At 43.5% G+C, this 27,760-nt stretch overlaps 1 protein-coding gene across 2 annotated transcripts in view; it reads left to right on the top strand.

The window, feature by feature from the left end:
* The window catches only part of LOC141132489 (protein diaphanous homolog 1-like), a 281,186-nt gene that overhangs the window by 188,448 nt on the left and 64,978 nt on the right, over nucleotides 1-27,760 (top strand). For both annotated transcript variants that reach the window (XM_073620954.1, XM_073620953.1), the window contains 2 exons: nucleotides 20,337-20,452; nucleotides 27,312-27,376. In XM_073620954.1, the coding sequence (XP_073477055.1) occupies nucleotides 20,337-20,452; nucleotides 27,312-27,376 (181 nt within the window). The remainder of the gene's footprint in view (nucleotides 1-20,336; nucleotides 20,453-27,311; nucleotides 27,377-27,760) is intronic.

Raw genomic sequence — 27,760 nt, 5'->3', positions numbered from 1 at the left:
CAAGGTTTCCACATTCTGCGGAGAAGTTATTGTCCTGCTTAGCTTAGTATCGTCTGCAAATACAGAGATTGAACTGTTTATCCCATCCTCCAGGTCGTTTATGAACAAATTAAATAGGATTGGTCCCAGCACAGACTTGATGGAGTTGTCTTTTCTTTTTTTTTTTTTTTAATCTCACCTACTAAAAACACAGCCCACTCCCTCCCTCCTCCATGCCCACTAACCAGCTAAACATAATACGAGCGGGATATTATATGTAGATTAATGGAGGCTTCACCTCCCTCTTATTCTAAGATACATGCTGGAAGGACATGACGCAGCCTGTGATTGGCAGAAATCCGCCCACGCCGTGTGTTTTTTTTATTTTTATGTGACCAGCAGCAGAGGACTAAAAGCTCCTCCTGCCACTGTTTCCATACAGACAGGTTGCGAAAGGGCTGGTTCATGTGACAGTTGTAAATCAGTCAGAAAGAAAGGTACTGTTTATTTTAATTAAAACAAAAAAAAAAAAGTGCCATCATCCACCCACAGAAATAGAAGGGACAATTGAAACTGAACAGTGTGTGTTTAGTATCGCTTTAAAGTGGTTGTAAACCGTAAAAAAAGAAAAAAAAACACTGCAAGACAAAGGCATAATGAGCTAGTATGAATAGCATACTAGCTCATTATGAATTACTTACCTGAGATCGAAGCCCCCGCAGCATTCCTCGTTCATCGCTCCGGCGGCCGACATCTTTCCCGGGGGTTACTTCCGGGTATTGCGGCTCCGGCGCTGTGATTGGCCGGAGCGACGATTACGTCACTCCCACGCATGCGCATGGGAGCCACCAGTAGCGGCACAGTCTAACTGAAGCAACGGCACGTACGTAGCCATTGCTTCAGTTTGCTTAAGTGCGCATGTGCCGATGACGTTGGCACATGCAAATACAGGGGTATCTCCTAAACCGTGCAGGTTTAGGAGATATCCAGTGTAGCTACAGGTAAGCCTAATTATAGGCTTACCTGTAGTAAAAAGTGGTTGTAAAGGGTTTACAACCACTTTAAAGCCCAGCTAAACCAGTTTAAATCAGCTAACTATATCACAGGTGCATCAGAATAAAAGGGGGTTGAAAGTCTTGCAACTAAAAAGTCTACCTTCCACTGTGCGTTTTGTGAAAGAAGTGGACTATCTTCATATGTCCAATGTGCTCCTCGCTAAGTCAGAACAATGACCAATCTGCAAAACTCTTGATGTCCTCTAATTGGAAAACACTAGCTGTCACTTGGGGGGGGGGGGGGGGCTTTGGGGGTTGGTGAGTTGTACCTCTACAGAGAGACCACTGCTTACACACCGAGAGGAAGAATGCTTCTCCTCAGCTTGCTGGCAGTGCTCAGTCTGTTCTACTTTGGCTGCTTTCTAAAGGAAACAAATTAAGCCTTGGCACACCTTTTTGTTTTGCTGTACTTGGAATTTATTAAGGGGATTTTAACTGAAAGTCCAATTGGGCTTTAAGGCAGGTTCACACTAGATGCGAATTCGCTGCAAATCCGCACTGCATCTAAAAAGCAAACCTGTTCATGCAAACTGATTGGGGAGTGTATGTTAAACTAATGACACCCTGCAATCAAAAATGCAGTGCAATTTGCAGAATCGGATCGCGTGGGTGTTCATCCGATTCTGGTGCAGACAAAAAAGGGTCTTGCACGAATTCAATGCGAATTTAGCCATGCAGTTTGTATGAGTGAATTTGCATCGCACAGACATCGCCTGTGATCTGCACAGCAATGCGGTGCGAATCACATGTGATGTCTGGCATTGCGCTAGTGTGAACTGGCCCTTATAGTAAACTCCAGTTTTAGTACAAAAAAATTCAGTGTCTCTCAAGGTCAGTTGTAAACACTACAGACTGAAATTGTTGCTATAAATTATTTAATCTGGAATAAACAGACACCACAGTTGAGCTTTTGAGCATGAAAGAATGGCTGATCCTATCAGTATTATTTCATTAAAAGTGTTAATTTCAGGAAAATATTAACATCTTGAGTTTTCTATTTATAACTCACAAACCTCTTCTTTCAAAGCAAACTTTCTTCACCAGTTAAACTTTCAAAACACAACATCAAAGAGGCTTGGTCAGTGATCTTTCATGAGAAACCTTATACCATGCTGAGACGCCCCTGGTCAGAATGTTGAAACACAGTAACAGTCTTATTTATTTCAGCAGGTTACAACATGCTTTTTTTTTTTTTTTGTAAACTTTCTATTAAATTAAAATTGCCATGTGTTGGAGTGATACATCTGACTGCAAGAGAGCGTGTGGGTTTACTTAAAGTATACCTCCCAAATGTCCGTCTTTTGGATCTATTTTCCTCCTCCTTCTTTTTTTTTTGCCTTCTTTGTTCATCCTTTAACCACTTCAATACAGGGCATTTATACACCCTTCCTTCCTAGACCAATTTTCAGCTTTCGGTGCTCTCACACTTTGAATGCCAATTACTCAGTCATGCAACACTGTACCCAATCAAAATTTTTATCATTTTTTCCATACAAATAGAGCTTTCTTTTGTTGGTATTTAATCACCACTGGGCTTTTTATTTTTTGCGACATAAGTGAAAAAAGAGCGAAAATTTTGAAAAAAAAACAACACTTTTTTTTTTAGTTTCTATGATAAAATTTTGCGAATAAGTAATTTTTGTTCATAAATTTGGGCCAAAATGTATACTGCTACATCTCTTTGTTAAAAATAACGCAAATTAGTGGATATTATTTAGTCTCTGTGAAAGTGATAGAGTCTACAAGCTATGGTGCAAATCATTGAAAAGTGATCACACCTGATGCACTGCCTATTTCATTTCTTGAGGCTCTGAAATGTCAGGAAAGTACAAATACCCCCCAAATGACCCCTTTTTGAAAAGTAGACAGTCAAATATATTTAGTAAGAGACATGGTGAGTTTCTTGAAGTTGTAATTTTTTTCCCCACAATTCTTGGGAAAATAAAGAATATTTTTTTTTCACAAAATTGTCATAATAAGTTATTTCTCACACACAGCATATGCATACTTCAAATTACACCCCAAAATACATTCTGCTACACTTTATCCGAGTATGGAGATACCACATGTGTGGGACTTTTACACAGCCTGGCCACACAAAGAGGTCCAACATGCAGGGAGCACTGTCAGGGGTTCTAGGAGCATAAATTACACCTCTAATTTCCTAACGACCTATTACAGTTGTGAAGGCCCTGGAGCACCAGGACAGTGGAATTATCCTCTAAATGACCCCATTTTGGAAAGCAAACACCCCAACGTCTATTCTATGAGGCATAATGAGTCTTTTGAATGGTTCGTTTTTTTCCACAAGTCTTCGGAAAGCGTGGAAAGAAAATTAAAACATATTTTTCCCTTATCGTCTTTCAGGACAGCACTTGAGAGAGTGACTCCTCCCCTTGCAAACAGGAGACGCCTCTTCCACCAAACTTTAAAAGGAGGCTCCTTTCCTCACATTGTCAGTTTTTGTGTTTCCTCTGGAGGGAACACTTCGTGGGGAGGTCAGGGCTCTCAGGTGCTGTCCTGGGAGCTCAGGTTTCCTGTGTTTTTCACCAAATGCTTTTTACCTCATGAGAGCTGTTCCTCCCATTCCACAGCTGATGTTAGGTGCTGCTGGCTGGGCTCCCTCTCCCTCTCCCTCTTCATCTGGGCTCAGGGTGAGTCTGACTGTCGTGGGCATCGCTCCTAGGCGGCGGCAAGACAGGCGGTGGCCGTTTACTGTGTTTTTTTTCTCAGGTCCACCGCCTGTTGCTTATTGCACCGCCGCCATCTTGGGGATGGCAGCAGGGCTCCATCTGCCGGAAGTGAGGCATCCGGAAAGGGGGCGGCGCCCACGGAACAGGCGTGCGGCGTCATTTCCGCCGGAAATCGCAGAGGGAAAGGGGAGGAATGGGGCTGGTGCTTATTAGCGGTTCTGGTCCGGCGCACTGGCTCTATTGGATTCCGGAACCGGCGTTTTAGCCACACAACACAGCAAGCGCTCCTCGATGGAATCGATGGCGGCAGCGAGTGGGACAGGCACAGGCACCAGCAAGGCCCAGGTAAGGGGCAGTTGTATACTGTCCTCCTTGTACTGTGGGGTCTCTCTCTCTCTCTCTCTCTCTCTATCTCTCCCCCCCGGTGGCAGGGGCCTGTCTGGGCACATAAGGCAGTTTAGTTCTTACTGTGCACCTGTGGTGAACATCCTTGGGAAAAGGACAGGTTGTCTCACTGGGATGGTTTCTTCTTTTTGTCTAATGGCAGGCCAAGAGCTCTGATCCAGTGGCAAAAAGGAAATGCCCTTCATGTAAATCCAAGCTACCTGAAGGATGGAAGAAGACGTTATGTCAAGCCTGTATTGATTTGCTAGTTAAAGAAGAAGCTTCTTCCGCTTGCAGTGACTTGATTGTATCTGTTAAAAAAGAACTTAATGCGACTATCCAATCATTTCGCTCTTCGCTAGCAAACCCATCCCTGAGTCAGCCTACTACCTCACAGTCCTCTCAAGGCTCACTTATAGTCCTGGCGGTGGAGACTGAGGCATCTCCTACCCCAGAGGGACATTCCCCCTTTCAATCTGAGGATTCTGATGAGGGGGAGGAAGGAGAAAATTTACCTTCAAAATTTAAATTGTCTTTAGAACAGGTAGATGGCCTGTTAAAAGCAATCTATACCACACTGGGTCCGGAGGAGGAAAGAAAGGAGTTATCTCTGCGTGATAAAATGTATGCAGGGCTTAGCGAACACAAAAGCCGCAATTTTCCAGTACACTCTGTTATTTCTGAAGCTATTAAGAAAGAATGGACGGAGCCAGAGAGAGAGCCTTTCTTTCCCAAAGCCTTAAAAAGGCGTTTTCCTTTTGATGAAGATCCAGCGGCGGTTTGGAACAAAAACCCCAAACTAGATGCCGCCTTTTCCCAAGTCTCGAGGTCAACAGATTTGGCATTCTTGCTTTTTGGACCTGACTTAGATGCGGTTCTAGATAGAACAGCTGATAAAAAGAAGTCTTTTCCCATCAAAAAGAAAAAACAGCCAGTTAAACGTTTTTTTCGTTCCCAAAGGGTTCAGGAACAAACCAAACCCCAGGAGAAAAGAAAAAATTGGGCATCGCAGAAGGGTAAGGGAAAAGGAAATGTCCTTTTCAATCCTCCTGCAGCCTCCGGTAAAACGCAATGACTTGTGCGTACCGGTGGGGGGAAGGCTTCAAAGTTTCCTCCCCCTTTGGGCCAGCATGACAAAAGGTCTATATATTTTGGACATGCTGTCCCAAGGTTACAGGATAGAGTTTTCGGATCGCCCGCCAGAAAGATTCTTTGTAACAAACCTACCAAGGGATCTAACAAAGGCTCTGGCCATGAAGAACCTTCTAAAGGATCTGAGGCACCAGAGGGTAGTGATACCAGTATCCCCAGAAGAACAGGGTCAGGGTTTCTATTCACACATCTTTCTGATAAGAAAACCATCCGGAAACTTCCGTCTTATCCTCAACCTAAAACCCCTGAACTAGTCAGTCCTTTACAAAAAGTTTTGTATGGACTCCATTTTCACTGTCAGGAACATTCTGACAAAAGATTGTTTTATGGCATCAATCGATCTGAGAGATGCTTATCTTCATATTCCTGTAGCACCTCAGTCCCAGAAGTTCCTGAGGTTTGCAGTGAATATGGGCAAAGAGATTATACATCTTCAGTTCAGGGCCCTTCCCTTCGGCATGTCGTCAGCTCCTCGTATTTTTACGAAGATAATGGTGGAAGCTCTCGCCCCTCTTCGACTCCAGGGGATTGCGGTAATTCCATATCTGGACAACCTCCTCTTTTTTGCCCCATCCAGGGAAAAGTTGCAGGAGGATTTTAACAAAGCCCGCAGTCATTTGGAGTCACTAGGGTGGATAGTGAATGTTCAAAAATCAAATTTTATCCCAGCTCAGCAAGTACTGTTTCTGGGTTACTTGATAGATTCGGTGAAGCAAAAGATTTTTCTCCCAGAAGAGAAAAAGATCAAGGTTCAAAGGGTAATAACGGCACTACAAACAAATCAACTGATTTCAGTCCGAAAGGTTATGTCGGCTCTGGGGACATTAACCTCTTCCATGCCAGCCATCCAATGGGCAAGGCTGCATTTCAGGGCTCTCCAGAGGTTCCTTCTAAGGACATGGAACCACAGGACAGAGAGTTTGGATACAAAAATAAAGATCCCCACCAAACGTTTACTTTGGTGGTGGAAAAGTCAGGTAGTGCTGCAAAGAGGTCTTCTTTGGTCTTTTCCGACCGGAAAAGTGGTCACAACAGATGCCAGTTTGCAGGGATGGGGGGCCCACATGGGTCAGGCCTTAGCGCAGGGAACATGGTCCCAGTTCGAGGCCCAAAAATCCTCAAATTGGAGAGAGCTGAAAGCGGTTGCCCGAGCATTAGCTTTCTTCTCTCAAAACCTCATAGGTTGCCATGTCCAGATTTTGTCAGACAATGCCACTACCATAGCCTACCTGAACAAACAGGGAGGCACAAGAAGCAGGGCTCTTCACTTACTGTCAGTAGAGATTCTGGAGTGGGCGGAGTACCACTTACTATCTCTATCCGCAGTCCATCTAAAAGGCACATTAAACGAAGTAGCGGATTATCTGAGCCGACAGAAAGTTCAGGAAGCAGAGTGGAGTCTGAACAGGAAGGTGTTTGCATTAATCACCAGTGTTTGGGGCCTTCCGCAGGTAGACCTGTTTGCTTCAAAACAAAACACGCAGCTCCCAAATTTTTTCTCCCTTCAGAGAGACAATTGCTCTCAGGGGATAGATGCTCTGGCACATCCGTGGGTTTTTCACCTAGGGTATGCTTTTCCTCCATTCAGGTTAATCCCTCTAGTGTTGAGAAAAATTCTGAGAGAGAGAGTATCAATAATTTTGATTACTCCATATTGGCCAAAGAGAGCTTGGTTTTCCACGATTCTTCAGTTGGCAATCAAACCATGTTGGCATCTTCCGCTCAGTCAGGATCTGTTGATTCAGGGGCCAGTGCATCATCCAGATGTAGGCAGGTTAAAACTCACTGCCTGGTATCTGAGGAGCAGTTAATGAGAAGCAAAGGCTTTTCAGAACGTTTACTTCGTTGCTTTCCAGTAGGAAAAAGGTAACCAGGGATATTTACGCCAAAGTATGGAAAGTCTATGTTTCTTTCTGTCATTCTGAACATAGGGAGGTTAAAGATCTAGTTTCAGTGATGGAGTTTTTGCAAAAAGGTGCAGACAAGAATCTGGCGGTCAGCACTCTTAAGGTGCAGGTGGCCGCCTTGGGAGTTTATCTGGAGAGATCCTTATCTTCGGAAACTCTGATCATGAGATTTTTCAAAGCACTTTCCAGGTCTAGACCGGTCCTGGTGAGGCATTTCCCAAATTGGGATCTCTCGGTGGTTCTGCAAGCTCTGGCAAAAGAACCATTTGAGCCTTTACAGGCCATATCCCTAAAGAATTTAACTTTGAAGACTATTTTTCTGGTCGCAATTACTTCAGCAAGAAGGATTAGTGAACTGCACGCCCTATCAGTAAAAGAGCCTTTTTTGTCAGTTTTTCCTGATAGAGTTGTCCTTAAAGTAGATCCAGGGTTTTTGCCAAAAGTGGCAAGCTTTAGTAACAGGTCTCAGGAGATTACTCTAACAACCTTTTGGTTGTTACCCTTCGGGGGCAAAGGAAGAGCAGTTTCACAATTTGGACGTAAGACGTATCCTATTACATTATTTGGAAGTAACAGGAGGGTTTAGAGTTTCAGATTCATTATTTGTTCTTTTTTCTGGAAACAAAAAAGGCCAACAAGCATCAAAAGCATCATTGGCTAGATGGCTTAAGACAGCTATTTCTGTAGCCTATTCTCAAATGGGTTTATCTTCCCCGCTGGGAATTAGGGCTCATTCAACGAGAGCTCAGGCCACTACATGGGCAGAAAGAGCTGGTGCCACCCCAGATCAGATTTGTAAGGCGGCTACGTGGTCAAGCTACTTAACGTTTGTCCGTCATTACAGACTGGATCTCCTATCAGCAGGGGATCAGGCTTTTGGCAGAAAGGTTCTGCAGGCTGTGGTCCCTCCCTAGGGGGGTAAGTCTCTATTATCCTCTCAAGTGCTGTCCTGAAAGACGATAAGGGAAAATTCAAGTTAGACTTACCGGTAACTTGTTTTCCATGAGTTTTTCAGGACAGCAGCATCCTGCCCTATTGTTTTTTATTTATATATATATCTATCTATCTATCTATCTATCTATCTATCTATCTATCTATATATATATATATATATATATATATATATATATATATATATATATATATATATATATATATATATATATATACTGTGACTAATCATATCTCGATTATGCGTTCCAGTTTGGGGCCGGAGGTTCTCTACTACTACTGACAATGTGTGGAAAGGAGCCTCCTTTTAAAGTTTGGTGGAAGAGGTGTTTCCTGTTTGCAAGGGGAGGAGTCACTCTCAAGTGCTGTCCTGAAAGACTCATGGAAAACAAGTTACTGGTAAGTCTAACTTGAATTTTTTTTTTTTTTTTACACAAAGTGGTCAGTTTATAAGATGTTTCTAACACATAGCATGTATATAGCAAAAATTACACCACAAAACACATTCTGCTACTCCTCCGGAGTATGGCGATACCACGTGTGAGATTTTTACACAGCCTGGCCATATACAGAGGCCCAACATTGAAGTAGTACCTTCAGGCGTTCTAGGAGCATAAGTTACACTTCTCATTTCATTCCTACCTATCACACTTTTGAAGGTCCTGGAGCACCAGGACAGTGGAATTACCCACACAATGACCCCATTTTGGAAAGCAAACACCCCAACGTATATTCTATGAGGCATGGGCTTGCAGATAGGTACTCAGGTACTCTGGGCTGGAGACAGGTACTCGGTTACTCTGATGGACTGGTACTCGGGTACTCTGATGGGTGGTGACAGGTACGCAGGCACTCGGTTATTCAGATGAACTGTGACAGGTACTAAGATGGACTGTGACAGATACTTGGGTACTCGGATGAACTGTGACAGGTACTCGGATGAACTGTGACAGGTACTCGGGTAATCAGATGGGCTGGGACAGGTACTCAGATGGGCTGGGACAGGTACTCAGATTAACTGTGACAGGTACTCGGGCACTCAGATTAACTGTGACAGGTACTCGGGCACTCAGATTAACTGTGACAGGTACTCGGGTACTCAGATTAACTGTGACAGGTACTGGGGTACTTTGATGGGCGATGACAGGTACTTTGATGGCTGGTGACAGGTCCTCTTTATTGGGGGGGTATTCAGTGTGGTTGGTGTACACTAAGCGTTAATGAGATGTTACCGCAATCTCCTACTCACACACGATCGGTGTGTGAGTAGGAGAACCCGGTAACATCTCGTTACTGCGGTTTGTTGTCATTCTGTGACCGGCTGTGATTGGACACAGCCAGTCACGTGGTAAAGAGCCAATTTTATTGGCTCTTTACTGCGATCGGGGTTGGACTGTGTCAGGGTGACAAGCCTCATCCCTGATCGCTGCTCTGCACGTGCCCTAGGGTCGTGCATATAGACAGTACATGTGACCGGCTGTGATTGGACATAGCCGGTCACGTGGTAAAGAGACATTTTTTATTGGCTCTTTACACGGATCTGGGATGGGGTGTGTCCTAGGGACACACCCCATCCATGATCGCCGTGCTGCGGGCCCGCCCAGGATGGGAGATCCAATCTATGGCCCGGTATTGAAGTGGTATTGAAGTGTAAAGTGTAGATGTTTTAATTTATATAACCTATTTAAAGCTGGGTTCACACTGGTGCGATCCAAGACATCCCATGTGATTCGCCCAGCATGCCTGTGCACATCATATGTAATGTCCGTGCAGTGTGAATTTATTCATACAGTTTGTATGGCTGAAATCGCATCGCATTCGGACCAAAATGGTGCAGGACTCTTATATTTTTTTTTTTTTTGTGTGTGTCTGCACTGGAATAGGATCGCATGGGTGTTGGTGGCTCCTGCGTTCTGGACATTCAGAACACCATTCCCTCTGTATCCATTCCATGAGTACCCTACTGGGGATCGCCTCAAGCAATGGCAGATCAGTGATGCAAGGGAGCTGGGAAAAAAAGGCAGAGTAGCACTTGTGTTGCTGACTACAGAAAGCTCAGAACACTGCTCAGTGTGAAAGCTTCTCCTGTGTCCCAGAGAAATGGCTTATGACACTACAGATCTCCTTTTGATTCTAGCTTTTTTTTCAAGCACACAGAATGCACTTTGTATGCATGCCTTTTGACGGTAAACACCTGTGTGGGGAACCCTTGATAAATTCATTAAGAAATTTGTAGGGCAAATGGTGTTCTTAGCCCACAGGAAAAAGCTGCTACTGCTACTGTGATGGAATCTTTGCTCACACCAAGCTTTCACCTTGAAATCTAGACGTAGTACTTTGGTCTCAAGCCTTGGACCCCTACGTCTACCAAGCCTGGCTAGAAGCCCTGCTTAAAATTAAGGGGTACCCCCACTTCTTGGAGTGGGGGGACATCTTTTGGCATTTGCACCAGCCTGGTTCTGAGACGTGCCCAACCTCTGGGTCCAAACTGTCATTTCAAAGTGGTATAAATAGAATTTTTATCTTTGCCTTCTCCTTGCTTTCTAGCCACTAATCTGCCAACATCATCTAAAAAAACAGCAGATTTACTAGCCATCTTGAATTGTCTTCAGTCACAAGAAGTGGTTTTATGAGTCCAGCGGAAAAGTTTCAAGAGTTTTATTTAGACCTTTTCACTATCCCCAAACCAAACAGATGTGTCTTCCCCATATTGGACCTAAAATCTCTAAAAAGATTTCTTCAGTTACCAAAATTCCATGTGCGAAAAATACGCAAAAAAACTGTCATTGCTTCTCTTGGACAAAAGGGAATTTCTGGTAGATATACAAGGTTCCTATCTACACCCCCTCACCCTTCCCTCACATCAACACTTTATTAATTTTGCTGTGGGAAATCAACACTTCCAATTCAAAACTATCATTTGGGCTCTCTCCTCTGCACCCTGCGTTTACACAAAAATGCTTGCCCACTTATTGCTCTTCTACATTCCCCCAGTATTCATGTCACAGGGTACCTGGGTGACCTTCTGCATCTCTGCCAATGTCCAAAGGATTGATTCAGTTCCTTCAGCTTTCCAAAGTCTTCTTTCCAGCCTTAAAGTAATACAATAGCTTTTATTTAAAAAAATAAAAAATAAATAACATATTGTACTTATCTGTTCTGTGTAAATTTTATTGCACAGAGCAGCCCTGATCCTCCTCTTCTCTGGTCCACCTCTGGCACTACTGGCTCCACCTCTTCAGTGAGCTTTCTAGGGGGGCACTCCTGTGGGCTCGCTCCTGAGCCACCCTGGCGGCATCTTAAGACATTGTGCGGCTCGACCCCACCCCACTCCATTGAATTTGACAGCAGCGGTAGCCAATGGCTCCAGCTCCTATCAATCTGCCCAGTGACGGGAAAGAGCGGAGAGAGCTCCTGCTCTTGTGCACATTGCTGGGCTGCAATCTGGCTCAGGTAAATATGAGGGGGGGATGTTGGGGAATCCACTGGCACAGACGTTTTTTTTTTTGTTTTTTTTTTTTGTTTGTTTTTTTTACCCCAATGCATAGAAAGCATTAAGATAAAAAGCCTTCAGCATTTACAACCACTTTAACACAGCCGAAGCCACAGTTTTCCTTTCGCCACCAAAAAATTTGCCTCTTTAAGTTTCCACACACGGACCCTCTGATGCAAAAGGCATTTGTTTCTGCATGAGGGTATTTTTTGGTAGCCTCCTTCAATGCAGTTTCCTTTGTTTGCTTTACTTCAACTCACCATTCTCACAATGTGAAACAAACACCACTCTGGTGCATGTCTGTCCAGCAAGACAAATCTCTCCCTAAAGTTAAACAGTTGGGATGCAGCTGAACAATGCCATAACATTGGCCTACATAATCCATCAGGGAGCAACAGAAGTTATGTCTTTAAGAAAACCAAATGTGATATTCTCTTAGGAGGAAACTTACACTCCAGCTCTCTGTGCTGTCCACAACCTTGTCAATTGTCGGGTCAGCTTTCAAAGCCAGCACCAGAGGGAAAAGCATGCATCCATTTCTCTCTCCTTCATCGAAGCACACAGTCGTAAACCTTAACGTTATACTGCTGCCTTCAGTAGGACTGGACTTGCCTTTCCTTAAAAACTTAAGGAAAGGTAAGTCCAAGGTATAATTCCTTCTAATACTGGCATGCCTTATTTTTTTTTTTTTTTATACTGCTGTCCAAGAAAGATGGATGCGTTTGCTTCAGTGCTGCTTTCACACTGGAGCAGTGCGCTTGCGGGACGTTTAAAAAAAAGTCCTGCAAGCAGCATCTTTGGGGTGCTTTGAAATCAATGGGCAGCGCCTGCAAAGCACTTCGGCAGCGGCGATACGTGGGCGCTATTAACCCCTTCATCGGCCACTAGCGGGGGGTTAAAAGCGCCCCGCTAGTGTCCAAAAAGCAGCGCTAAAAATAGCTGTGCTTTATCGCCGTCGCCACCCACCGCCTCAGTGCGAAAGTGCTCTTAGTTATACTTGGGCCATTAACTGATTTTTGAATTGATCTCTTCTAACAGGAAAATTCCCCATAACTGTCTGACAGCTAACATTGTACCTATCCACAAGAAGGATAGCAAGGTAGAAGCTGGCAATTACAGGCTAGTGAGTCTAACATTTGCTGTAGTAAAGATAATGGAATTGCTCTTAAAAGAAGGATCATTGATCACTTAAAAACACACAATTTGCTGAACCCAAAGCAGCATTGCTTTACTGAAGGCAGATTATGTCAGACTAACCTGATTTAATTTTTTTACTACATCACGAAGGCTGGCCATAGACTGAGCAAATTTCTTTCCTGCAACCAAGGGTTGACAGGGGAATCCTTTCTGCCGCTCCATTGTGTTCTCCTGGTGGGTGGGGAAAACCATCCCCTCCGGGAGAAAACAGTAATTTTTGATAGCGGCTATAACGATTGATCAACTTGGGTGTATTAAGCCTGCCCATACATAGTTAGAATCTCGGCTGGTTCATGTTGAACCGACCGAGATATGGCTGGCTTAATATTTTGGACCAGGGTAGTGCTGTGAACATAGCCTATATTGATTTCAGCAACGCATTCTACAAGCAAAGTTCTACAAGTTAGCACTTAACCCTTGGGTAGTTTAGTGGATATGCTGTTGGCTAAAAGCGGTATTAAACTCAAAACCAAAAGTGTACTATATTGCAGCTTACCAATCATTAGATTTGGTGACTGCATTGGTTTTCTTTTTTATGCTTTTCCCCCTCTGTTTTCACCTGGTGATCTGGCCAGTAATACACCTCCTTTATTAGTATCCCCAGTCTGGATGAATCTGCATAGTTTGCATGGCAGACTGTAACATTGTCAGTCTTGGGGGTGGGGGGAGTGTTAAATGTTCTAGCAGATTGAAGCCAAACTCCAGCTTACACTTTATAATCCGTTAAAGCAAAATTATTTTTCCTTTTTGGAATAAAAGTTTTACATGGATAAATACAAGTTGATCATTGTAAACACCCCTGCCATTGTTAAATGGTTTGTCTCATCCTTGTAAACTGATAACCTTGAAAGAGAGCTCGTTCTTTTGAAAAACTGACTTACCGACTGGCTCACCAGAGGAAAATAGAATAAAGAAAGCTTTAACTACTTCCCGCCCGTAGGATGTCCATGGACCTTCTTGGGTTGAAGTAGTTATACTGGGATGATGCCTTCACCTACAGGCATCATCCTGGTATGGATTTTTTCAGCCGGAAATTCCCTTTCAGGCAGAAGTGATTTGAGTGGCTAAATAGCCACTCAATCACTTCAAGGGGTGGTGTAATTGGGTACCACCCCCCCCCCCCCCGCCTCCGCTTTTCCCTTTGATCTATAATGGCATTTAAAGTGTCGCCTATGGAGAATTTTAAGCACCATAGTTTGCTGCCATTCCACAGGCAGATGCAATTTTAAAGCGTGACATATTGGGTATCTATCTTCTCGGCGTAACCTCTTTCACGTTGTACAAAAAATTGGTAAATATCTTTTTTTTTTTTTTTTTTTTTTTTGGTTTGTTTTTGTTTGTTTTTTTGTTTTGTTTTTTTAATTCATTAAAGTATATTTTTTTCAAAACCGCTGCATAAAATACCTTGTGACATAAAAAATTGAAATCCATTGCACCCATCATTTTATTCTATAGGGCCTCTGCTATGGGGCTTCTAAGTAATTTTCTAGCAAAAAAAGTAGATTTTTACATGTAGGAGTGAAGTGTCAGAATTGGCCCAGATACAAAGTGATTAAAAAAAGAAAAGTAATGAAGCCATCACATCCAAGTATTGGTAAAGTGCAATATAATCAATGTTTGATTTTGGGTTTAATACTGCTTAAAGGATAGATACCAGAGTGTGGTTGTAAATTGGATTCATTAACAAAATAGGACAAGTCGAGATATTGGCAACAAAAATGGTGAAAGGTCTGAGGGATTAAACATATCAGGAGAGACTTAAGGAACTTAGTGAGTGATTGTAAAGGCTTGTTTAAAAAAATAAATAACAGACATCTTATACTTACCTCCTCTGTGCAGTTGCTTTTGCACAGAGCAGCCTGGAGCCTCCTCTTCTTGGGTCCCTCTTTGCTGTACCTAGCCCCTTTTTCCTTTGAGTGCCCCTCAGCCAGCAGTTTGCTACAGGGGGTACCCACGCCGAGTCAGAGCTCCGTGTATCCATTCAGACATGGAGCCTCGACCTGGCCCCTCACTCTCTCCCCTGATTGGCTGAGTGACTTTGACAGCTGTGGGAGCTTGGAAATCCTTGGATAGAGATGGGGCTCAGGTAGGTAATTGGGGTGGGGGGGATGGGTGCTGCTACACACAGAAGGTTTTTTATCTTAATGCATAGAATGCATTAAGATAAAAAAACCTTCTGCCTTTACAACTCCTTTAATATGAACAGTCTGGAGGAAAGAAGGAAAAGGGGAGACATGTTTGAAACCTTGAAATACATCAAGGGGGCGAATAAGATTCAGGAAGGCAGTATTTTCAATATTAAGCCAAGATCAGGAACTAGGTGAAATGACCTCAAACTAGCAGGGTGAAAGTTCAAAACTTACCTTAGAAAGTATTATTTTACTTAAAGAGAAGTCAAGTCTTCCAGCATTGCAGCCGTTTGCTAAAATCATCTAAGTTCATTTTTTTCCTCATTAATGTACACACCGCACCCCATATTGACAGAAAAACACAGAATTGTTGACATTTTTGCAGGTTTGTTAAAAAAGAAAAACTGAAATATCACATGGTCCTAAGTATTCAGACCCTTTGCGCTGTATTTAGTAGAAGCACCCTTTTGATCTAATACAGCCATGAGTCTTTTTGGGAAAGATGCAACAAGTTTTTCATACCTGGATGTGGGGATCCTCTGCCATTCCTCCTTGCAGATCCTCTCCAGTTCTGTCAGGTTGGATGGTAAACGTTGGTGGATAGCCATTTTTAGGTCTCTCCAGAGATGCTCAATTGGGTGTAAGTCGGGGCTCTGGCTGGGCCATTTAATAACAGTCACAGAGTTGTTGTGAAGCCACTCCTTTGCTATTTCAGCTGTGTGCTAGGGTCTTTGTCTTGTTGGAAGGTAAATCTTCGGCCCAGTCTGAGGTCCTGAGCACTCTGGAGAAGGTTTTCGTCCAGGATATCCCTGTACTTAGCCGCATTCATCTTTCCCTCGATTGCAACCAGTCGTCCTGTCCCTGCAGCTGAAAAACACCCCCACAGCATGATGCTGCCACCACCATGCTTCACTGTTGGGACTGTATTGGACAGGTGATGAGCAGTGCCTGGTTTTCTCCACACATACCGCTTAGAATTAAGGCCAAAAAGTTGTATCTTGGTCTCAGACCAGAGAATCTTATTTCTCACCATCTTGGAGTCCTTCAGGTGTTTTTTTTAGCAAACCCCATGCGGGCTTTCATGTGTCTTGCGGAGAGGCTTCCGTCGGGCCACTTTGCCATAAAACCCCGACTGGTGGAGGGCTGCAGTAACGGTTGACTTTCTACAACTTCCTCCCATCTCCTGACTGCATCTCTGGAGCTCAGCCACAGTGATCTTTTGGTTCTTCTTTACCTCTCTCACCAAGGCTCTTCTCCCCCGATAGCTCAGTTTGGGCGGACGACCAGCTCTAGGAAGGGTTCTGGTCATCCCAAACATCTTCCATTTAAGGATTATGGAGGCCACTGTGCTCTTAGGAACCTTTAGTGCAGCAGAAATTTTTTTGTAACCTTGGCCAGATCTGTGCCTTGCCATAATGCTGTCTCTGAGCTCTTCAGGCAGTTCCTTTGACCTCATGATTCTCATTTGCTCTGACATGCACTGTGAGCTGTAAGGTCTTATATAGACAGGTGTGTGGCTTTCCTAATCAAGTCCAATCAGTATAATCAAACACAGCTGGACTCAAATGAAGGTGTAGAACCAGCTCAAGGATGATCAGAAGAAATGGACAGCACCTGAGTTAAATATATGAGTGTCACAGCAAAGGGTCTGAATACTTAGGACCATGTGATGATATTTCAGTTTTTCTTCTTTAATAAATCTGCAAAAAATGTCAACAATTCTGTGTTTTTCTGTCAATATGGGGTGCTGTGTGTACATTAATGAGGAAAAAAATTAGCTTAAATGATTTTAGCAAATGGCTGCAATATAACAAAGTGTGAAAAATTTAAGGGGGTCTGAATACTTTCCGTCCACACTGTATATATACAAATGAATAGTAAAGTGATCTCTCGCGATCCTTTAAAATCACCCAAAAAGAATAAAAATTCCTCTAGGTGGAAATGTAAAAAGTGTTAATAAAAACACAATGTGAGTAATAAAATAATAAAAAGCGCAACACTTCAAAATGCAGTGCAAGTGAAATAATTCCAACTTAATTTATACTCCTAATAAGTCTCCACAACTAAAATGGTGAACTGTGAAGAAGTAAAATCCAAATTGAATAGATGGGAACAGTGAAACAAAAAAATATGCCACTAGGAAACCACCTGTGGGGTTGCTCGGGAACCTTTCTTCTTTCACCATCTCTACACTTAGCCACCCTGTGAACACCTTCTTTTAATGAACTTTAGTCTCCTGGAAGGACTATTTACTTATTAGAGTGTAAATTCCTTTGGAGTTATTTTACTTGCATTGCATTTTGATGTGTTGCGCTTTTTATTATTTTATTACTCACATTGTGTTTTCATTAACACTTTTTACATTTCCACGTAGAGGAATTATTTTCGGGTGATTTTATAGGACCGCGCGAGATCACTTTACTATTTGTTTTTAGCTTTGTGTATTGTGAACACTTGAAGGTTTTGCTGCTGGTCTTGCACATTTTAATCACATTTGTTGGTCGTGACACATTTTTATTTACTCAGATCAGCGCGAAGGACATTTTCACGCACACACACACACACACACACATATATATACATACACTGGATATAAAAAGTCTACACACCCCTGTTAAAATGTCAGATTTCTGTGATGTAAAAAAACTGAGACAAACATAGATCATTTCAGAACTGTTTCCACCTGTAATGTGACCTATAAGGCTGGGTTCACACTGGTCCGACAAACGCTCCGACATTGGGAGCTCATGTCGCATGACGTGTGAAATTTAATGTTTCCCTATGGGAGCCGTCCTAACTGGTCCGACACAAGTCGTTCCGACTTTAGAAATGCTCCCTGTACTACTTTGGTCCGACTTTGATCCTACTTCAGCCTATTGACTATCATTGAAGTCGGATCAAAGTCGGATTGCCGTCTTGCATGATCCGACTTCGGCACGCGACTTGTGCTCAGATGTTCTTGAGGGGGAACTCCGCGCCAAATTTTAAATAAAAAACCGGCATGGGTTCCCCCTCCAAGAGCATACCAGGCCCTTGGGTCTGGTATGGACCTTGAGGGGAACCCCCTACGCCGAAAAATCGGCGTGGGGAGTCGCCCCCAATCCATACCAGACCCTTATCCGAGCACGCAGCCCGGCCGGACAGGAATGGGGGTGGGGACGAGCGAGCGCCCCCCCCTCCTGAACCGTACCAGGCCGCATGCCCTCAACATGGGGGGTGGTGCCTTGGGGGAGGGGGCGCGCTGCGGCCCCCCCACCCCAAAGCACCTTGTCCCCATGTTGATGAGGACAAGGGCCTCTTCCCGACAACCCTGGCCGTTGGTTGTCGGGGTCTGCGGGCGGGGGCTTATCGGAATCCGGGAGCCCCCTTTAATAGGGGGGCCCCCAGATCCCGGCCCCCCACCCTATGTGAATGAGTATGGGGTACATCGTACCCCTACCCTTACACCTAGGGAAAAAGTGTCAATTAAAAAAAAACACTACACAGATTTTTAAAGTAATTTATTAGACAGCTCCGGGGGTCTTCTTCCGACTTCGGGGGTCTCTCCGGTTCTTCTCCGCGCTCTCCGGGTCTTCTGCCGGGCTCCTCCGCTATTTTCTGCTCTTTTGCTATAGCGGAGGAGCCCGGTCTGCTGCCTTCTTCTCTTCGGGGGTCTCTCCGGTTCTTCTCCGCGCTCTCCGGACCTTCTGCCGGGCTCCTCCGCTCTCTTCTGCTCTTTTGCCGCTCTTTTGCTATAGCGAAGGAGCCCGGTCTTCAATCTTCTGCCTTCTGCCTTCTGCTCTCTTCTCCTGATGTTGACACGATGCTCTCTGGGGCTGGAATGCACTCTGAGCGCTCCGCTCTGACTTATATAGGTGGTGACCACGCCCCCTTATGCCGTCACAGTCCCTGGGCATGCTGGGACTGTGACGTTTAGGGGGCGTGGTCATCACCCGATGACCACGCCCCCTTATGCCGTCATAGTCCCAGCATGCCCAGGGACTGTGACGGCATAAGGGGGCGTGGTCACCACCTATATAAGTCAGAGCGGAGCGCTCAGAGTGCATTCCAGCCCCAGAGAGCGTCGTGTCAACATCAGGAGAAGAGAGCAGAAGATTGAAGACCGGGCTCCTTCGCTATAGCAAAAGAGCGGCAAAAGAGCAGAAGAGAGCGGAGGAGCCCGGCAGAAGGTCCGGAGAGCGCGGAGAAGAACCGGAGAGACCCCCGAAGAGAAGAAGGCAGCAGACCGGGCTCCTCCGCTATAGCAAAAGAGCAGAAAATAGCGGAGGAGCCCGGCAGAAGACCCGGAGAGCGCGGAGAAGAACCGGAGAGACCCCCGAAGTCGGAAGAAGACCCCCGGAGCTGTCTAATAAATTACTTTAAAAATCTGTGTAGTGTTTTTTTTTAATTGACACTTTTTTTCCCTAGGTGAATGGGTAGGGGTACGATGTACCCCATACTCATTCACATAGGGTGGGGGGCCGGGATCTGGGGGCCCCCTTATTAAAGGGGGCTCCCGGATTCCGATGAGCCCCCGCCCGCAGACCCCGACAACCAACGGCCAGGGTTGTCGGGAAGAGGCCCTTGTCCTCATCAACATGGGGACAAGGTGCTTTGGGGTGGGGGGGCCGCAGCGCGCCCCCTCCCCCAAGGCACCACCCCCCATGTTGAGGGCATGCGGCCTGGTACGGTTCAGGAGGGGGAGGGGGGCGCTCGCTCGTCCCCACCCCCATTCCTGTCCGGCCGGGCTGCGTGCTCGGATAAGGGTCTGGTATGGATTGGGGGCGACCCCCCACGCCGTTTTTTCGGCGTAGGGGGTTCCCCTCAAGGTCCATACCAGACCCAAGGGCCTGGTATGCTCTTGGAGGGGGAACCCATGCCGGTTTTTTATTTAAAATTTGACGCGGAGTTCCCCCTAATACCAAACAATGCCGGGCATTGGCGGGGATCCAAGTCGGATCCCCGTTCATTGAAAGTCGGACACATGCCGGCTTTATGTCGCAGGGCAAAGTCGGATCCAAAGTAGGACGGCTGTCGTGTCGCACCAGTGTGAACCCAGCCTAAAACTGTACACCTCAATCGAACAACAAACTGAAATCTTTTAGGTGGAGCGAACTAAAAATATGGTTGCATAAGTGTGCACAACTTAAGTGTGCAATTAAACTAATACTTTGTTGAATTACCATTTGATTTTATTACAGCACTCTGTCTTTTTGGGTATGAGTCTAATATGAGTTGATTATTTATGCCTTTGCATTTTCCTTTTTTTTTATCTTAATATTTACCACTGTAGGTTTTTCTGTGTACAGAAAAATCTATCTCCTGAAATTTCATGTTTTGTCTTTTGGCACTCAAAGTAGGTTTCTTATAAAGCATACAACTTGCTGCAATATTTGTTTTCCCTTTTTTCTTTTTAGGCCACAGTACTATAAGCTGATCGATGAGGTTGTGTCTCAGGTAATCCTGCACAAAAATGGAGCTGATCCAGACTTTAAATGTCGACGTTTAAGCCTAGATATAGAGGGTTTGATTGGTAAGTAAAAAGAAACTGTTTGATGCTATATATATATATATTTTTTTTTAAGACGGGTTTAAAAAAAAGACCAGAACTGCAGAAACATCAATTTTAAAGGCCATCAGTCTAAAACCTTGCACACACAAACACCTAAAAGTTAAGTAATGTGCAAAACTTATTTTTAGTAAAAGGGCTTGATAAAGATTGAAGCACACAGGGATCCTGTGTCCCTGTTCATTTTATAAACATGATGTGCTAGGTATGCATTTTGCCTTAAAGCCCTTATTCCTTTGAATAGCTTCCCTAGATTCACCCCTACCTGCAGAAAACACTAATCCAAACTAGTCAGGTCGTAGATGGTGTGATTTTCTTGGTTGCAACCAAGAAAATCACCCGATTCTCCAATCTACTCTAGCGCCTTCAAAGAATAAAAATTTGATCGCCTCAGCCTCCCCCCACATGCTACGGGCTGCATTGTAGAGTAAATGGGACACCCAGAAAACTATTGTTTTCTGGGTGTCCTTGCAGTGATTGGTGTCTTACACTGCAGTGTGTGGATATAGCCTTAAAGATTGTTCAAAGCTTTAAAATGCGTTGCTTGTTTGGGATCCCCTGATGTAGTAATTCTATCCCACATATTTTAGGTTCTCTAACAGTGATCCGTATATATAGAGTACCATAAAATACAATGGTATTGCACTAGGAACACTTTGGTTTTCCAGTTGAACACCAGATTGCTAAGTATATTCAGCAGTTTGGGGAATCCCTTCCCTCTGGAGATTACCGGGGGATTTTCACTAAAATAAAACCCACATCAATCCACCAGCCTCCAACTAATCTAACCTAAAGCAATCATTTACAATATGTACAAAACCCACAATGCATTCCCTATAAACCACAGCTGCATCCTTGGTAAAGTTGTTCCCAAGAACTCTGCATTCAGAAGCTAAACTAGTATGATCGCTGTCACAACTGCTGAAAAGATTTAGAATCCTATATTTCTTGTTCCCTTTTGGGTAGGCTGTGGTTGCCCTGCAGTTGTGGAATAAAAAGACTAAAAATGTAGAAAATAAGCAGTGAAGGTTAGATGAGGCTCTTCTGTGTTACATAAAGATGAGTTTGATGGAGATGAGCAAGGGTGAATAGTGACTGAATCTTGAAATGAATGATGGTAATCAAGCCTGGCTTTTGCGATTGGAATGCAGACATCAGTTTAATAATTCAAGTAGGGAGTATTGAATGGAGTAATTTTGTTGGGTTTTTAGAGAGACAATGCAATCTGACAGGATGAATGGGCTAGGTGTATTGTACATGAGTATAACAGTTATGCACTGGAGACTTACTTTTTAGTAGAGAATTAGACTAATGTAGATGTAGACTGACTGAGAGCGAGGTACATTATATATTACCATTAAATGTAAAGTTAAACTAAATTAAAATAGTTTGTTACTCATCTTTAATCTTTTTAGCCCCTTTCCCTCAGAACAATACGTGTGTACGTATGTATGTATTTATGTGTGTGTATGTATGTGTATATATATTATATATGTATTATGCACACAGTGGATATAAAAAGTCTACATACCCCTGTTAAAATGTCAGGTTTTTGTGATGTAAAAAAAAAAGAGACAAAGATAAATCATTTCACAACTTTTCCCACCTTTTAATGTGACCTATAAACCATACAACTCAATTGAAAAACAAACTGAAATCTTTTAGGGTTGGGAAGCAAAACAATTAAATATGTGGTTGCATAAGTGTGCACACCCTCTTAGAACTGGGGCTGTAGCTGTGTTTAGAATTAAGCAATAACATTCAAACTCATGTTAAATAGGAGTCAGTACATACCTTCCATCATTTTAAAGTGCTTCTGAGTAATCCCAAATAAAGTTCAGCTGTTCTAGTAGGTCTTTCCTGACATTTTCTTAGTCCCGTCCTACAGGAAAAGCCATGGTCCACAGAGAGCTTCCGAAGCATCAGAGGGATTTCATTGTTAAAAGGTATCAGTCAGGAGACAGGTACAAAAGAATTTCCAAGGCACTAGATATACAGTTGTGCTTATAAGTTTACATACCCTGGCACAATTTGATTTCTTGGCCATTTTTCAGAGAACATGAATGATAACACGAAAACGTTTCTTTCACTCATGGTTAGTGTTTGGCTGAAGCCATTTATTATCAGTCAACTGTGTTTACTCTTTTTAAATCATAATGACTACAGAAACTACCCATATGACCCTGGTCAAAAGTTTACATACCCTGGTGATTTTGGCCTGATAACATGCACACAAGTTGACACACAGGGGTTTGAATGGCTATTAAAGGTAACCATCCTCACCTGTGATCTGTTTGCTTGTAATTAGTGTGTGTGTAAAAAAGGTCAATGAATTTCTGGACTCCGGACAGACCCTTGCATCTTTCATCCAGTGCTGTACTGATGCTTCTGGATTCTGAGTCATGGGGAAAGCAAAAGAATTGTCAAAGGATCTGTGGGAAAAGGTAGCTGAACTGTATAAAACAGGAAGGGGGAAATAAAAAGATATCCAAGGAATTGCCAATCAGCAATGTTCAAACTCTAATCAAGACGTGAAAAATGAGGGGTTCTGTTGAAACCCAACCATGGTCAGGTAGACCAACTAAAATTTCAGTCACATCTGCCAGGAAAAATGTTCGAGATGCAAAGAAAAACCCACAAATAACTTCAGGTGAAATACAGGACCCTCTGAAAACATGTGATGCGGCTGTTTCAAGATGCACAACAAGGGAGGCGTGCATGGTCGAGTCGCCAGAAGAAAGCCATTGCTACGCAAATGCCACAAAGTATCCCGCTTACAATATGCCATACAGCACAGAGACAAGCCTCCAACCTTCTGGCACAAAGTCATTTGGAGTGATGAGACCAAAATTGAGCTTTTTGGCCACAACTATAAACGCTTCATTTGGAGAGGAGTCAACAAGGCCCAAGATGAAAGTTACACCATTCCTAATGTGAAACACGGATGTGGATCGCTGATGTTTTGGGGAGGTGTGAGCTACAAAGGCACAGGAAATATGGTCAGAATTGATGGCAAGATGAATGCAGTATGGTATCCAAAAATACTGGAGGAACATTTGCATTCATCAGCCGGGAAGCTGTGCATGGGACGTACTTGGATATTCCATCATGGCAATGATCCAAAACACAAGGCCAAGTCGACCTGTCATTGGCTACAGCAGAATAAAGTGAAGGTTCTGGAGTGGCCATCTCAGTCTCCTGACCGAATATCATTGAGCCACTCTGGGGAGATCTCAAATGTGCAGTTCATGCAAGACAGCTCAAGAATTTACAGGAACTGGAGGCTTTTTGCCAAGAGGAATGGGCAGCTTTACCATCTGAGAAGATAAAGAGCCTCATCCACAGATACCACAAAAGGCTTCAAGCTGTCAATACACGGTATTAAGAACTGGGGTATGTAAACTTTTGATCCGGGTAATTTTGGGTAGTTTCCGTTGTCATTAGGATTTAAAAAGTGTTAACACAGTTGATTGATAATAAATGGCTTCAGCCAAGCACTAACCATGAGTGGAAAGTTTTTGTGTTGTTATTCATATTCTCTAAAAAATGGCCAAGAAATCATAAATTCTGCCAGAGTATGTAAACTTGTGAGCACAACTGTACCATGGAGCACACTGAAGATGGTCATTATCAAGTGGAGAAAATATGGCACAACAGTGACATTACCAAGAACTGGACGTCCCTCCAAAATTGATGAAAAGATGAGAAGAAAACTAGTCAGGGAGGCTGCCAAGAGGCCTACAGCAACATAAAAGGAGCTGCAGGAATATTTGGCAAGTATTTGCTGTGTAGTACATGTGACAACAATCTCCCGTATTCTTCATATGCCTGGGCTATGGGGTAGAGTGGCAAGACAGAAGTTTTTTCGAAGAAAAACAACCAACCCCGGCTAAATTTTGCAAAAACACATCTGATGTCTCCCAAAAGCATGTAGGAAAATGCGTTGTGGTCTGATGAAACCAAGGTTAAACTTTTTGGCCATAATTCCAAAAGATATGTTTGGCGCAAAAACACTGCACATCACCAAAAGAACACCATACCCACAGTGAAGCATGGTGGTGGCAGCATCATTCTTTGTTTTTCTTCAGCTGGCCTTAATCAATCAGAGTTATGAACAGTTCCAAATACCAGTCAATATTGGCAAAAAACCTTCTGCTAGAAAGCTGAATATGAAGAGGAACTTCATCTTTCTGCATGACAACGACCCAAAGCATACATTCAAATCAACAAAGGAAAGGCTTCACCAGAAGAAAATTAATGTTTTGGAATGGGCCAGACCAGAGTCCGATTGAAAATCTGTGGGGTGATCGGAAGAGGGCTGTGCACAGAAGATGCCCTCGCAATCTGACAGGTTTGTAGTGTTTTTGCCAAGAAGAGTGGGCAAATATTGCCAAGTCAAGATGTGCTATGCTGATAGACTCATACCCAGCAAAGTATTAGTTTAAGGGTGTGCACACTTATGCAACCATATTATTTTAGTTTTACTTCCCTCCACCTAAAAGATTTCAGTTTGTTGTTCAACTGAGTTGTACAGTTTATAGGCCACATTAAAGGTGGAAAACGTTCTGAAATGATTTATCTTTGTCTCATTTTTTTACATCACAGAAACCTGACATTTTAAAAGGGGTGTGTGGACTTTTTATATCTACTGTACGTACACAGTGGACTGGTCATAAAATACTTCCATTCTGCATTATCTTATTCAAAAAGTTACTCAATTTGCTTTTGAGAATCTTTTTATGCCTTTAGCATGGAGTGAATAGAATGACATGAAATGGCCCTCTCTTCTGGGGCAAACGGTTTTTCTCTGTCATCTCGAGGGACTTAGGTTTATACTGCTGCCTACAGAAGAATTAGACACTGGCATACAAAAAGAACTGTAAACCAGCGCCTCTTTCTACCAGTTTTATTTTTGCTAGTGTCCTATGAGAATGGAAGTATTTTCTTAATCTCTGCTGTTGTAATTTCTAGCCTACTGCAGTATATTGCTAGCTTTTTCTGTAGTCAAGACTCTTCTGTAAACCACTGCTGCAGGCATCCCTTCTGATCGTCAGCTACCTGGTGTGGTCCTCCTCAGCCTGGCCTTTGGGCCATACTGCATCCAGACCCTGCTAGAGTGGAAGTGACTTTTGGGCACTGGTTTATGCATGGACCGCTGTACTGCATGCCTTCAGCTCAATTTTCACCAGTGGGTCATGGGCTGCTTGCAGCTTGCTTACTGTTGGTGCAGTTGTTACATGTCATGTTGGACTCTTGGAATGCTTTTAGTCTGTCTTCTCCTCAGAGACCTTTTTGAGCTTTTCAACATCAGCCAGCAGTTTCCAGATTTGCACGTTTTCTGCTCACACGTTCTCTACCTTTCAGCCTCATCTTATGCCAGCTTCGGGCTTAAGGTCCTTTGATATGCAAGCAGTCCTCAGTTCCTGTTTACATTTGACTTGTTAGTAAATGTTTGTTGTCTTGCCCACCACTCAATTGGACTGCTGTTGGACATCCCAAAGGTTATGTTAAGTATCCCTCAATAGATGAGATAGGATTTTTGTATTTAAAACAAATTTCTTTGAGTTTATTGGGCATCACAGCCCCCCCCCCCCCCCCCCCCCCCGTATTTTGATAGTTCCTTGCTTCAAAACTGAGACATGCAGGTAGTAAAAGGGGGATATCCTGCGCTGTCCTACTTTTTTTTTTTTTTTTTCTTCGCCAGTGCCCAGTCCTTTTGTAGGTAGAAGCATAACCTGAAGCTTTAAAACTTCACTCCGGACAAAATGGATCTTCTCATCACCCCTCCCTCTCTCTGTCCTCTAATCCAGCCTGCCAGACTTTAGTGTTTTGCTTACCTTAAGAAGCCAGCTATACACATCCCTTTCCCTTGTGCAGATCCCATACCAACTATGTTTCCAGCGCTGTGATGGCCCATCTGAGACCCCTGGTCTCCTCTACTCCCCACTGCTGCCTTCCTCTCAATCCTAAGAACTCTGCAGTGGTGCATCTAATAGAAACTGTCCACACCACAGAAACAGTGTCCTGGACACCCAAAGGAGGCCATTTGCAGGAAGCAAACAAGAGGAGAAGACGCAGGAGCGGAGTGTTTTGGGTAGGGATTATAAAGCTTGCAGGGTGGGACGGAGGATGATTTTATCCTGGAGTGGGCATTTAAAGTGAAAGGTAAGTTGAAACCTAACTAGGCTTACATTTTCTCCCACCCCCATTCTAAGAATATTCTATGAATATTCTGTCTGCCCTGTAAAAGCAAAAATGTCTGTACTTGCCTATTCTGAAGTTGATCCAATCCAATCACCCGATCTCTCCAGCGCTAGCTTCACTGTAGAGGAGAGATGGCTGACATCTGCTGCAGAGCCTAGGCGTTGACATCACCCATGGGCTTACTATGGGGCATCCGTTGTTGGCTGTCCCTCCTCTACACAGAAGCGGAGAAGCTTCAGAATAGGTAGGTGTAGACATCTTTTCTTTTACAGGGTAGATAGAGTAGGCTTAGAATGGGGGTAGAAGTAGATCATAAGCTTGGTTGGATTTTGATCTGCCTTCCACTTTGTCTTCCTGTGCCCCTCCTCCCCTCCTGTGTCCTTAAATGGACACCAATACATTTTTTTTTTTTTTAGAATTAAAAAAAAAAAAAAATCCTTTTTTGCTGGCATATTTAAACTAAACAATTACGTGATTTTTTTATTTATATATTTTTTTCCTGTAAGCTTATAATTGCAAAAATGAAGCTTGGCCTGATGGATTTCCTAATAGTGTAAAGCTTGAACCACAAGTATGTTTGTCCAGCATATCCCTTTATTGTAGTTTTGTTTTATTTCAGATCATTTGATTGATAAGAAGAAGGTTGAAATCAGCGAGTCCAAAGCACGAGATTTGATGAAAAAGGTAAATCGTACAAGATAATTTTTTTTTTTTTTTAAATCCCAACCTCCAGGAATGAAAAAAAAATAAATAAAAAAATCGCCTTTGTAATAGGGCCCCCTGCACAGCAAGGATAAATTGCTCGCTATGTTTAGGGATTGCCAGTGCAGGCTCTATAACTTACCTTATACCCTGCTCTGCCTGACGCTTCAATATTTGGGTAGAGTATCGTGTACAGTACACAATACAGGGACATTAAAGTGATTGTAAAGTCTCGCTTTAAAAAATAAAAAAAAACAAACATGTTATTCTTGCCTCCGCTGTGCAGTTGGTTTTGCACAGAGCAGCCCGGATCATCCTCTTCTGCTCTTTGCTGCTCCTGGCCCCTCCTTCCTGACGAGTGCCCCC

Source organism: Aquarana catesbeiana, linkage group LG03 (assembly GCF_042186555.1).
Source record: "Aquarana catesbeiana isolate 2022-GZ linkage group LG03, ASM4218655v1, whole genome shotgun sequence".
In the NCBI taxonomy this organism is placed as follows: domain Eukaryota; kingdom Metazoa; phylum Chordata; class Amphibia; order Anura; family Ranidae; genus Aquarana; species Aquarana catesbeiana.
Note: the sequence above shows the minus strand (reverse complement) of the source record. Positions and strands in the feature narration are given on the sequence as shown.